Source organism: Hydra vulgaris, chromosome 05, assembly GCF_038396675.1.
Source record: "Hydra vulgaris chromosome 05, alternate assembly HydraT2T_AEP".
NCBI lineage: Eukaryota > Metazoa > Cnidaria > Hydrozoa > Anthoathecata > Hydridae > Hydra > Hydra vulgaris.
This window is the reverse complement of record NC_088924.1, coordinates 31,621,617-31,634,296: the sequence shown is the minus strand read 5'-3', so window position 1 is coordinate 31,634,296 and position 12,680 is coordinate 31,621,617. Positions and strand designations below refer to the sequence as shown.

Below are 12,680 nucleotides of genomic sequence, written 5' to 3'. Positions count from 1 at the left end.
ACAAAATCTACAAAAATGTGAAAAAAGATTCCAAACGATTCCAGTGAAAACCTTCTTTTTCTTGCATTGGCATTATTTTCTTACTTTAAGTAAGTTTCTGTAAATAAAAAGGGGTTTTGTTGTAAAAATCTATAGTTCCTTTGCTTACCTAAAGTTTATTTGACCAATTTTTTTTAAAAACCCACAGAATCTACAAAAATATTACCAAAAATTCCAAAAGAAATCAGTAAAACCTGTTTTTATGTTGCATTTTTATTATTTTCGTATTTTAAGTAAGTTTTTGTACATAAAAAGGGGTTTTACAGTAAAAATCTTAGGTTCTTATGCTCACCTCAAATTTATTTGACCATTTTTATTAATAAACCTACAAAATCTACAAAAATATTAAAAATGATTCCAAACATAATTAGTGAAAACCTCTTTTTTTATTGCATTGGCATTATTTTCTTGCTTTAAGAAAGTTTTTGTACATAAAAAGTGGTTTTGTTGTATTACTCTTAGGTTTCTTTGCTTACCTTATTTTTATTCGACCAATTTTTTTAATAAACCCACAGAATCTACAATAATATTACAAAGATTCAATAAGAAATAGTGAAAACCTGTTTTTTTATTGCATTTGCATTATTTTCTTATTTTAAGTAAGATTTTGTACATAAAAAAGGGTTTTGTAGTGAAAATCTTTAGTTCTTTTGCTCACCTCTAATTTATTTAACGGTTTTTTCTAATAAATCCACAAAATCTACAAAAATATTACAAGTGATTATAAACGAAATCAGTGAAAACCTCTTTTTTTCTTGCTTTGGCATTATTTTCTTACTTTAAGTATATTTCTGTACATAAAAAAGGGTTTTTTTGTAAAAATCTAAGGTTCTTTTGCTAACCTCAAATTTACTTGACCAATTTTTCTATTAAAGCCACAAAATCTACAAATATATTACAAAAGATACCAAAAGAAATCATTAAAACCTGTTTTTTTGTTGCATTTGCATTATTTTCTTACTTCAAGTAAGTTTCTGTACATAAAAAGGGGATTTGTTTTAAAAATCTTAGGTTTCTTTGCTCACCTCAACTTTTGTTGACCTTTATTACTAATAAACCCACAGAATCTACAAAAATAATACAAAAAATTATTTAAGAAATCAGTAAAAACCTGTTTTTTTGTTTTATTTGCATTGATTTCTTGTTTTAAATAAGTTTTTGAACATAAAAAGAGGTTTTGTAGTGAAAATCTTAGATTCGTTATCTTACCTCAAGTTTATTTTACCATTTTTTATAATAAACCCACAGATTCTACAACAATATAATAAAAGATTCTAAACAAAATTAGTGAAAACCTGTTGTTTTGTTGCATTTGCATTTTTTTTTTATTTTAAGTAAGTTTTTGTACATAAGAAGGGGTTTTGTCAAAAAAATCTCAGGTTTTTTTGCTCACCTTAAGTTTAATTGACTTTTTTGTTTAATAAACCCACAGAATCTACAAATACGTTACAAAAGATTCCAAAACATATCAGTGAAAACGTGTTTTTTTAATGCATTACCATTAATTTCTCATTTTAGGTAAGTTTTTATATATAAAAAGAAGTTTTGTAGTGAAAATCTTAGGTTCCATAGCTCATCTCTAATTTATTTGACCATTTTTTTAATAATTTCACAGAATCTACAAAAATATTACATAAGATTCCAAATGAAATTTGTGAAAACTTGCTTTTTTGTTGCATTTGCATTATTTTCTTATTTTAAGTAAGTTTTTGTACATAAAAAGAGGTGTTGTCGTAAAAATCTTAGGTTCCTTAGCTCACCTTAAGTTTATTTGACTATTTTTTTTTTAAAAAACCACAGAATCTACAAAAATATTACAAAAGATTCCTTGACACATATTGAAAACCTGTTTTTTTGTTGCATTTGCATTATTTTCTTATTTTAAGTAGGTTTTTTATACATAAAAAGGGATTTTGTAGTGAAAATCTTAGGTTTATTTGCTTATCTAAAGTTTATTTGACCGTTTTTTCTAATAAACCGACAGAATCTACAAAAATATTACAAAAGATTCCTATAGAAATCAGTGAAAATCGTTTTTTTAATGCATTAGCATTATTTTCTTATTTTAAGTAAGTTTTTGTATATAAAAAGGGGTTTTGTAGTGTAAATCTTTGGTTCCTTTTCTCACCTCAAGTTTATTTGATTATTTTTCTTTTATACTTACAGTAGACTGCTTCATTTTGGGGTCATGAAAAAATTTAAAGTACTATGGAGTCTTATCTGCTGCGCAGACCCCTATTTTATTAATAGAATTTTTTTTTTTTTCAATTTTGACCATTTTTAGGTGTTGCTCAAGTGCCCCAATAGCCTGAATTTTGACCCTTCTAAGCCTATTTTTGGCATATTTGAGCAAGTTCTAAAACTCAAAATAATTAAATTTTTTTTCTTTCCAGAGTTTCTTCTAAGTTAGAAAAAACAAATAAAAATGCATGGTATTTTTATTTATCTGAAATATTTCATGCAAATCTATTTATAAAATCCCAAATTTAGTGCAATTTTTTCTAATTTTTACGCAACGTCATAATTTTGTTAATATGTAAAGTCATAAAACGTCTAGCGATTTGATTTTATATATTTCTTAATAATAGTGTTATTTTTTACAAATATTATGCAATATTTTTATATTGTTTTTTTGTTTTTCTTGGAGGTTTTTCTTTTTCCTACATACTTCCTTTTGTAATTGTGCATGAATAAAAGTGAATCTTGTCTTTTTTCTTCCTTTCTGGCAAAATCAATGTTGTCCTTTATGAGTTTAACAGTTCTTTCAGAGCAATCATTAACAACTGCAAGATTAAAAATAGCATCTTTAAATTTTAAGTAGAAATCGTTACAAGTCCAATACTCTGGCGGGGTTTTCATCCATTGACAGTCACTTTTACTCTGCCCTATCATAAGGAACAAAAGCCACGAATTTTCTGTGACCAATTCAACTAAGCTTGGTGGCTTCGGTCCACTGAAGTCTAAAGAATTGATGACCTCCATGTTAGCTTTTATTCGGGCTAACGAATATTTATCTAAGCTACGAAATTCAAAGCTGTATAATTTTTGAGCAATTTCACCTCTTTCTTCACAGTTTTCATCAGCTAAGGCAAGAACAACAAGGTAAGGGTCCAGAAACCATGTGTGCCGTTTGATTGATTCAATGACTGATTGTGCCCCAATCAAATTGTACTCCTTAAACCTATTCATTTGCCAAAGAGCTCTCATATCCTGGATAAACAAAAAATTGTTAAGTAACTAGCTTACCTTAAAAAAATTTATATTTTAGAAACTTTTAATCAAAACTTTTTATTTATAATAGAATCCTTATATATATGTATATATATGTATATATATGTATATATATATATATATATATATATATATATATATATATATATATATATATATATATATATATATATATATATATATATATATATATATATATATATATATATATATATAAATATATATATATATATATGCATATATATATATATATATATATATATATATATATATATATATATATATAATATTTATATATATATATCATACTTGTTAACTTGGTACCTACCTGACGAGGAGCCACAGCAGATAGTTCAGCTTTGAGAAACCAGGTAGTATAGAAAACAGCCACAAAAGTTGCCACTTCAGTAATTTCATTTTTCAGTCGATTTGTCAGACTGGGTATTGCATCCATCATAAGCTGGAGCTTTAGGTAGTAGATACCTATAAAAATATACATTTTTATTTTTTTTGAAAAGCTAAATATTTGATCATGTATAACAAATTCATTTTTTTTTTGCTATGAAGCTATAATTTTTAACTTTAGACTTTTTCCTATCATAAACCTAAAACTCTCTACCTTTTGCCATAAAACGGGCATGATGAATTGCTCCGGGTGTACGAAACTTGTACTTTTCCTCAGAAAGCACCATAAGTGTAAGCTCTGTCAGCTCAATGTAGTCCTTCCTTGTAGCCCCATCCTAAAACTTAAACCAGAAGTATATTGGTATAATGCAATAAACATAGGTATGTATACTTTTGTCTTATAAAGAATAATAGAATTAAACAAGAAAAATCTAGGATATATTACTACTTCATAGTACATATTGTATACATAACTACATATTAAAACATCTAGTCATCGGGCTACCTTTTTCAGAGACCCATGGGTGATAATATTTCTGCAGAACGTTATGCTTTCATGCTTTTGATGACCAAGCCATGTTTCATCTGGAATAGTCAATCTTCTCAACACCTTTTTATTTAAAATGTCAAAAAAAAATCAAAGAGCTCAAAATTGAAGAAATACTAGGGTACAATAATATTTTACAAAAATGTTAACCAATTTTGTAAAACCCTACCTGGTTCTCTACATCAAGATCATTCCATGTTGATTTTAATATTTTAAACAGCATATTATCTGGTCCAGAAGTAGCACTATTTGGATAATTTTTCCAGAAATGTGTTATGTGTAGCTCGTTTATATGATGTCGGCATGCAATAGATAAAACTGGTCGCTGAAAAACTTCATTTACCAGTAAAGAAACAGCTCCATTTTTGTTTCCAGTGTTGATTCTGGTTGTATCAAATGTAACAGCTTGTATACTGTTTGTAAGGTCAAAGCAATTCAAGATATCTCTGATCGCATTTTTTTGATTTTCGCCAGTTCCGGAAGAAATAGCTGGAATTCCCAACAGGTGCGTTTCCATGTTACCGTTTATTAATATTGCTAATCGATCTTTTTCTGATTTTTTCCCATCAGTATATTCATGACATACTTTTCCATTAAAATGGAGTTGAACTAAAATGTTCTTATTATTATTTCTGAAATTTCTCAAATGGTCCTTGATCCTCTTTGATTCATCATAAATGACTTTATCTGCTGCTCTTAATGTTGTAGAGGTTGAACATTTAAATTCATCTATACTTCCACCTGATTTAGCAATTATACTATTAACCATGGCAGTATGCTGCCTATGACTTAATCCTTCCCCAACAGCAGTATCAGCAGTTCTCTTGAGAATATCTTTTGGAAGTAGAACAGTATCTGGTTTTTTGACTTTCTTCTTTAACTCTGGATCTGGATACGGGAAATCATCATTATCTTCATTTTTATCGGATCCATTTGAGCTGATTTCACTCTCTGACATGGTTTCATTCAAACTTGATCTCATTTCAAACTTGGATAAACTCCTGTTAACAGAGGAAATGTACCTTGTGTCTAATCCACCAATTCTTATTTTTCTATCTCCTAATTGGTCTAATAAAAAAGCAATATCTTCAGTCTTGTCTCGACAACTTCTTTTCTTATCAGCTTTAATGATTGCAACCAGAGTATCGAGCTCAGGTGCAATTCAAAAGATCCTTTTCATCTGAGTTAAAAATTTCCTCCTTTTTTCAATTTCTGATAAAGTTTGTCTTGATTTGTTTTTTTTTAACAGTTTCCAAGTTAGGATCAGCTTCTCTATCTTTTTACTAAAAAATGTGATTTGTAGGTTCTGAACATTTTACAACACATCTATTTCTGTTAATTAATTTATTTAACAGCAGATATTTGTTATATTAATTGTTTTCCTCTAATAATATACAAATAAAACAAAAACAAATACAGTCTGGTACCTACCTAATTGTTTGTAATTGCAAAATCTGAAATCCACCCTTCAACCAAGGTGCAATTAACTTTGAAAGGGTGCAGCATAAAGACTTATCATTATGGCATCTGATTTCAAAGTGTTTTGTCAACGGACAGTGGATAATTCTACTTTCTTTTTGTTTTGGATGCTTCTCCTTCAAATGCAAGAAGTATTGCAAAACCTCTTGCTCTGTAGAAAATTTGTCTTTTGGTAAGGATGACCGGGATTCCCCAACCTAAAAATTTTCTTTTTTCTTACTTTTTCCCGACATGAATAAAACTGTAGTAAATGGCTCTAATAAGCATATGAAGTAAGTGTATCATGAAAGTTATCAATAACTATTTCCCGCGTTTTTAAATGAAAATTAAATATCGTCTTTGCTAAAAAGTAATTAGCATAACGTGTTTAAAAAAGTACGCTAAAGTATTAAAGTAAATGCGAAGCGTAAAAATTGGTAAAAATCCGCATAACTATGCAATTTTTTAGTTAGGTTTAGACAAAATATTTTAAGCAAATTAAATTACCATGCATTTTTTTTTTTTCTATTACCTTAGAAGAAACTCTGGAAAGAAAAAAATTAGAATTATTTTGAGTTTTAGAATCCGCTCAAACGTGTTAAAAATAAGCTTAAAAAAGGGTAAACAAGTCTAAAATTAGACCATTAGGGCACTTGAGCAACCCCTAAAAGTGGTTCAAACTCAAAAAAAAAAAATATACTAATAAAATAGGGGTCTACGCAGCAGATAAAACTCCATAATACTTTAAATTTTTTCATGACCCCAAAATGAAGCAGTCTAACCCAAAGAATCTACAAAAATATTACAAAAGATTCCAAACAAAATCAGTAAAAACCTCTTCTTTTCTTGCATTGGCATTATTATCTTACTTTAAGTAAGTTTCTGTACATAAGAAGGGATTTTGTTGTAAAAATCATAGGTTCCTTTGCTTACCTCAAGTTTATTTGACCAATTTTAGTAATAAACCCACAGAATCTACAAAAATATTACAAAAGATTTCATAAAAAATCTTTAAAAACCTGTTTTTTTGTTGCATTTGCATTATTTTCTTATGTTAAGTAAGTTTTTGTAAATAAAAAGGAGTTTTATCGTGAAAATCTTAGGATTCTTGGCTCACCACAAGATTATTTGACCGTTTTTTTTAATAAACCCACAGAATCTACAAAAATATTTCAAAAGAGTTCAAAAGAATTTAGTAAAAATTATTTTTTTGTTGCATTTGCATTATTTTGTTATTTTAAGTAAGTTTTTGTTCATAAAAAGGGTTTTGTCGTAAAAATCTTTGGTTTCTTTGCTCACCTCAAGTTTAATTGACTTTTTTTTTAAAAAAACCCACAGAATCTACAAGAATATTACAAAAGATTCCAAAAGAAATTAGTGAAAACCTGTTTTTTTGTTGCATTTGCATTATTTTCGTATTTTAAGTAAGTTTTTGTTTACAAAAAGGTGTTTTGTCGTAAAAATATTAGGATCCTTTGCTCACCTCAAGTTTAATTTACCATTTTTTAAATAAACTCACAGAATCTACCAAAAATATTAAAAAAGAATCCAAAAGAAATCTTTAAAAAACTGTTTTTTCATTGCATTTGCATTGTTTTCTTATTTTAAGTAAGTTATTGTTCATAAAAAAGTGTTTTGTCGTGGCAATCTTAGGCTTTTTAGCTCACCACAAGATTATTTGATCATTTTTTTAATAAACCCATAGAATCTACAAAAATATTGTAAAAGATTCCAAAAGAAATCAAGGAAAACCTGTTTTTTTGTTGCATTTGCATTATTTTTTTATTTTAAGTAAGTTTATGTACATAAAAAGGGGTTTTCTTGGGTAAATCTTTGGTTTCTTTGCTCACCTCAAGTTTAACTTTTTTTTTAAAAAACCCACAGAATTTACAAGAATATTACAAAAGAATCCAAAAGAAATTAGTGAAAACCTGTTTTTTTGTTGCATTTGCATTATTTTCGTATTTTAAGTAAGTTTTTGTTTACAAAAAGGTGTTTTGTCGTAAAAGTCTTAGCATCCTTTGCTCACCTCAAGTTTAATTTACCATTTTTTAAATAAACTCACAGAATCTACCAAAAATATTAAAAAAGAATCCAAAAGAAATCTATAAAAAACTGTTTTTTCATTGCATTTGCATTGTTATCTTATTTTAAGTAAGTTTTTGTTCATAAAAAAGTGTTTTGTCGTGAAAATCTTAGGTGTTTTAGCTCACCACAAGATTATTTGATCATTTTTTTAATTAATCCACAGAATCTACAAAAATGATTCAAAAGATTCCGAAAGAAATAAGTGAAAACCTGTTTTTTTGTTGTATTTGTATTATTTTCTTATTTTAAGTAAGTTTTAGTTAATAAAAAAGGATTTCGTCAAAAAAATCTTAGGTTTTTTTGGTAACTTCAAGTATAATTCACTATTTTGTTTAATAAACCCACAGAATCTACAAAAATATTGTAAAAGATTCCAAAAGAAATCAAGGAAAACCTGTTTTTTTGTTGCATTTGGATTGTTTTTTTATTTTAAGTAAGTTTATGTACATAAAAAGGGGTTTAGTTAGGAAAATCTTAGGTTCAATTGTTTACCATAAGATTATATGACCATTTCTCCTAATCAACCTACAGAATCTACAAAAATATTACAAAAGAATCCAATAGAAATAAATGAAAACCTGTTTTTTTGTTGCATTTGCATTACTTTTTTATTTTAAGAAAGTTTATGTACATAAAAAGGGGTTTTGTCAATAAAATCTTAGAATCCTTTGCTAACCTCAAGTGTGTTTAACCATTTTTTTTAATAAACCCACAGAATCTATAAAAATATTACATAAAGATTCTAAAAGAGATCAGTGAAAACCTGTTTTTTTGTTGCATCTGCTTTGTTTTGGTATTTCAAGTAAGTTTTTGTTCAAAAAAAGTGGTTTTGTCGTAAAAATCTTTGTTTTCTTTGATCACCTCAAGTTTAATTAACTATATTTTTTAAAAAACCAACTGAATCTACAAAAATATTACTAAAGATTCTAAAAGAAATCAGTAAAAACCTGTTTTCTTGTTGCATTTGCATTATTTTCTTATTTAAAGTAAGTTTTTGTATATAAAAAGGAGTTTTGTCGTAAAAATCTTAAGTTTCTTGGCTCACCACAAGTTTATTTGACCATTTTTATCAATAAACCTACTGAATCTACAAAAATATTTTAAAAGAATCAAAAAGAAGTTAGTCAAAACCTGTATTTTTGTTGCATTTGCATTATTTACTTATTTTAAGTAAGTTTTTGTACATAAAAAGAAGTTTTGTTGTAAAAATCTTAGGTTTTTTTACTCACCTGAAGTTTATTTGACCATTTTTTCTAACAAACCCACAGAATCTACAAAATATTACAAAAGAATCCAAATGAAATTAGTGAAAACCTGTTTTTTTGTTGCATTTAGATTGTTTTTTTATTTCAAGTAAGTTTATGTACATAAAAAGAGGTTTTGTCAAAAAAATCTTAGAATCCTTTGCTAACCTCAAGTGTATTCTACCATTTTTTTTAACAAACTCACAGAATCTACAAAAAAATTACTTAAAGATTCCTAAAGAAATCAGTGAAAACCTGTTCTTTTGTTGCATTAGCATTATTATGGTATTTTAAGTAAGTTTTTGTTCATAAAAAGGGGTTTTGTCGTTAAAATCTTTGGTTCCTTTGCTCACCTCAAGTTTAATTGACTATATTTTTTAATAAACCCACTGAATCTACAAAATTATTACAGTAGATTCTCAAAGAATTCAGTAAAAACCTGTTTTGTTGTTGCATTTGCATTATTTTCGTATTTTAAGTAAGCTTTTGTTTATAAAAAGGGGTTTTGTCGTGAAAATCTTAAGTTCCTTTGCTCACCTCAAGTTTAATTAACTATATTTTTTGATAAACCCACAAAATCTACAAAAATATTAGAAAAGATTCTAAAAGAAATCATTAAAAACATGTTTATTTGTTGCATTTGAATTGTTTTCATATTTTAAGTAAGTTTTTGTACATAAAAAGGGGTTTTGTTGTGAAAATCTTAGGTTCCTTTGCTCACCACAAGGTTATACAATCATTTTTTTTAGTTAACCTACAGAATCTACAAAAATATTACACAAGATTCCAACAGTAATCAGTGAAAACCCGTTTTTTTGTTGCATTTGCATTATTTTCTTATTTAAAGTAAGTTCTTGTACATAAAAAGGGGTTTTGTCAAAGAAATCATAGGTTCCTTTGCTCACCTTAAGTTTAAATGACTATTTTTTTTGATAAACCCACAGAATCTACAAAAAAATTACAAAAGATTCAAAAAGATTTTAAAATATTGGATTCTTTTAAAAGATACAAATACTTTAAAAAATTCCAGAAGAAATCAGTGACAACCTGTGTTTTTGTTGAATTTGCATTATTTTCTTATTTAAGTAACTTTTGTACATAAAAAGGGTTTTGTCTAAAAAATCTTGGGTTCTGTGCTCACTTAAAGTCTACTTGACTATTTTTTTAAATAAGCCCACAAAATTTACAAAAATATTACAAAAGATTCCAAACGAAATCAGTGAAAACCTGATTTTTTGTTGCATTTGCATTAATTTCATATATGAAGTAAGTTTTTGTACATAAAAAGGGGTTTTGTTGTGAAAATTTTATTTTCCTTTGTTACCTCAAGTTTATTTGAACATTCTTTCTAATAAACTCACAGAATCTACATAAAATTACAAAAGATTTTAATAGAAATCAGCGAAAACTTTTTTTTTTGTTGCATTTGCATTATTTTTTCATACTAAGTAAGTTTTTGAACATAACAAGAGGTTTTGTCGTAAAAGTCTTTGTTTCTTATGCTCACCTCAAGTTTATTCCTCACTTTTTTCAACAAACCCTCAGAATCTTTAAAAATATTACAGAAGATTCAAAAAGAAATCAGTGAAAACCTGTTTTTTCTTGCAATTGCATTATTTTCTTACTTTAAATAAATTTTTTTACATAAACAGTGGTTTTGTTGTAAAAATCTCAGGCTCCTATGTTTACCTCAAATTTATTTAGAATCTTTATTACATAAAGATTCCAGCCTGACGTTTATTTGACCAATTTTTCTAATAAACTTACAGAATCTAAAAAAATATTACAAGAGATTCAATACGAAATCAGTAAAAACCTGTTTTTTTGTTGCATTTGCATTATTTTTTTATATTAAGTAAGTTTTTGAACATAACAAGAGGTTTTGTCGTAAAAGTCTTTGGTTCCTTTGCTCACCTCAAGTTTATTCCTCACTTTTTTTAACAAACCATCAGAATCTTTAAAAATATTACAGAAGATTCCAAAAGAAATCACTGAAAACCTGTTTTTTTGTTGCATTTGCATTATTTTCTTATTTTAAGTAAGTTTTTGTACATAAAAAGGCGTTTTATCGTGAAAATTATAGGTTCCTTTGCTCACCTCAAGTTTGATTGACTATTTTTTTTAATAAACCCACAAAATCTACTAAAATGTTTCAAAAGATTCAAAAAGAATCAGTGAAAACCTGTGTTTTTGTTGTAATTGCGTTATTTTCTTATATTAGGTAAGTTTTAGAACATAAAAAGAGGTTTTGTCGTAAAAGTCTTTGGTTCCTTTGCTCACCTCATGTTTATTCTTCATTTGTTTCAACAAACCCTCAGAATCTACAAAAATATTACATAAGATTCCGAATGATATCACTGAAAACCTGTTTTTTTGTTGCATTTGCATTATTTTTTTATTTTAAGTAAGTTTTTGTACATAAATAGGGTTTTTTTTGTAAAAACCCTAGGTTCCCTAGCTCACATTAAGTTTATTTGACCATTTCTTCTAATAAACCTACAGAATCTACAAATATATTACAAAAGATTCCAGAAGAAATCAGTAAAACCCGGTTTATTTGTTGTATTTGCAATCTTTTCTTATTTTAGGTATGTTTTTGTACATAGAAAGGGGTTTTGTCGTAAAAATCTTACTTTCCGTTGCTTACCTTAAGTTTTTTTGACTATTTTTTCTGGTAAACCCACAGAATCTACAAAAAAATTACAAAAGATTTTAAAAGAAATCACTAAACACCTGTTTTTTTGTTACCTTTGCATTATTTTCATATTTTAAGTAAGTTTTTGTACATAAAAAGGGGTTTTGTTGTGAAAACCTTGGATTCCTTTGCTTACCTCAAGTTTGTTTGACCATTTCTTCTAATAAACCCACAGAATCTCCAAAAAAATTACAAAAAATTCAAAAAGAAAAAAAACCCGGGTTTTTTTTACATTTGCATTATTTTCTTATTTTAAGTTGATTTTTGTACATAAAAAGGGGTTTTGTCGTAAAAATCTTAGGTTCCTTTGCTATTTCTAAGTTTAAATGACCTTTTTTTTAATAAACTAACAGAATCTACAAAAATTTTACAGAAGATTTTTAAAGAAATAACTGAAAACCTGTTTTAATAATGTATTTGCATCATTTTCTTATTTTATGTAAGTTTTTGTACATAAAAAGGGGTTTTGTCGTAAAAATCTTACGTTCCTTTGCTTATTTTAAGTTTATTTGACCATATTTTTTGATAAACTTACAAAATCTACAAAAATATAACAAAAAATTTAAAAAGAAATCAGTAAAAACCTGTTTTTTTGTTGCATTCGCAGTGATTTTTTTTTTTAGGTTAGTTTTTGTACATAAAAAGGGGTTTTGTCATTAAAAACCATATGATTCTTTGCTTACCTCGAGTTTATTTGACTATTTTATTCTAATAAACCTACAGAATCTTTAAAAATAGTACAAAAGATTCTAGATGAAAACAGTAAAAAACTGTTTTTTTGTTGCATTTGCAATATTTTCTTATTTTAAGTAAGTTTTTGTATATAAAAAGGGGTTTTGTAGTAAAAATATTAGGTTCCTTTGCTCATCTCAAGTTCATTTGACCATTTTGTTTTAAAAACTTACAGAATCTACAAAAATATAATAAAAGATTCTAAAAGAAATCATTAAAAACTTATTTTCTTAAGTTTTTG

At 26.9% G+C, this 12,680-nt stretch overlaps 1 protein-coding gene across 1 annotated transcript; it reads right to left on the bottom strand.

The window, feature by feature from the left end:
• Nucleotides 1-2,595: 2,595 nt before the first annotated feature.
• LOC136080785 (uncharacterized) lies at nucleotides 2,596-4,464 on the bottom strand. Its single transcript, XM_065797911.1, has 5 exons — nucleotides 4,392-4,464; nucleotides 4,181-4,285; nucleotides 3,890-4,010; nucleotides 3,599-3,753; nucleotides 2,596-3,249 (listed from the first exon to the last, which is right to left on the bottom strand). The coding sequence occupies exons 1-5, from the start codon at nucleotides 4,443-4,445 to the stop codon at nucleotides 2,659-2,661; spliced, it is 1,026 nt and encodes a 341-aa protein (XP_065653983.1). The 5' UTR covers nucleotides 4,446-4,464; the 3' UTR covers nucleotides 2,596-2,658.
• Nucleotides 4,465-12,680: the final 8,216 nt, after the last annotated feature.

What these genes read in the sequence shown, in the direction of transcription:
- LOC136080785 (XM_065797911.1), bottom strand. Translation starts at nt 4,445, where the DNA reads ATGCTGTTTAAAATATTAAAATCAACATGGAATGATCTTGATGTAGAG. An exon ending in ATCTTGATGTAGAGAACCAG is followed by an intron (nt 4,286 to 4,391) that starts GTAGGGTTTTAC and finishes TTAAATAAAAAG; the next exon opens with GTGTTGAGAAGATTGACTAT. An exon ending in TGCCCGTTTTATGGCAAAAG is followed by an intron (nt 3,754 to 3,889) that starts GTAGAGAGTTTT and finishes ATATTTTTATAG; the next exon opens with GTATCTACTACCTAAAGCTC.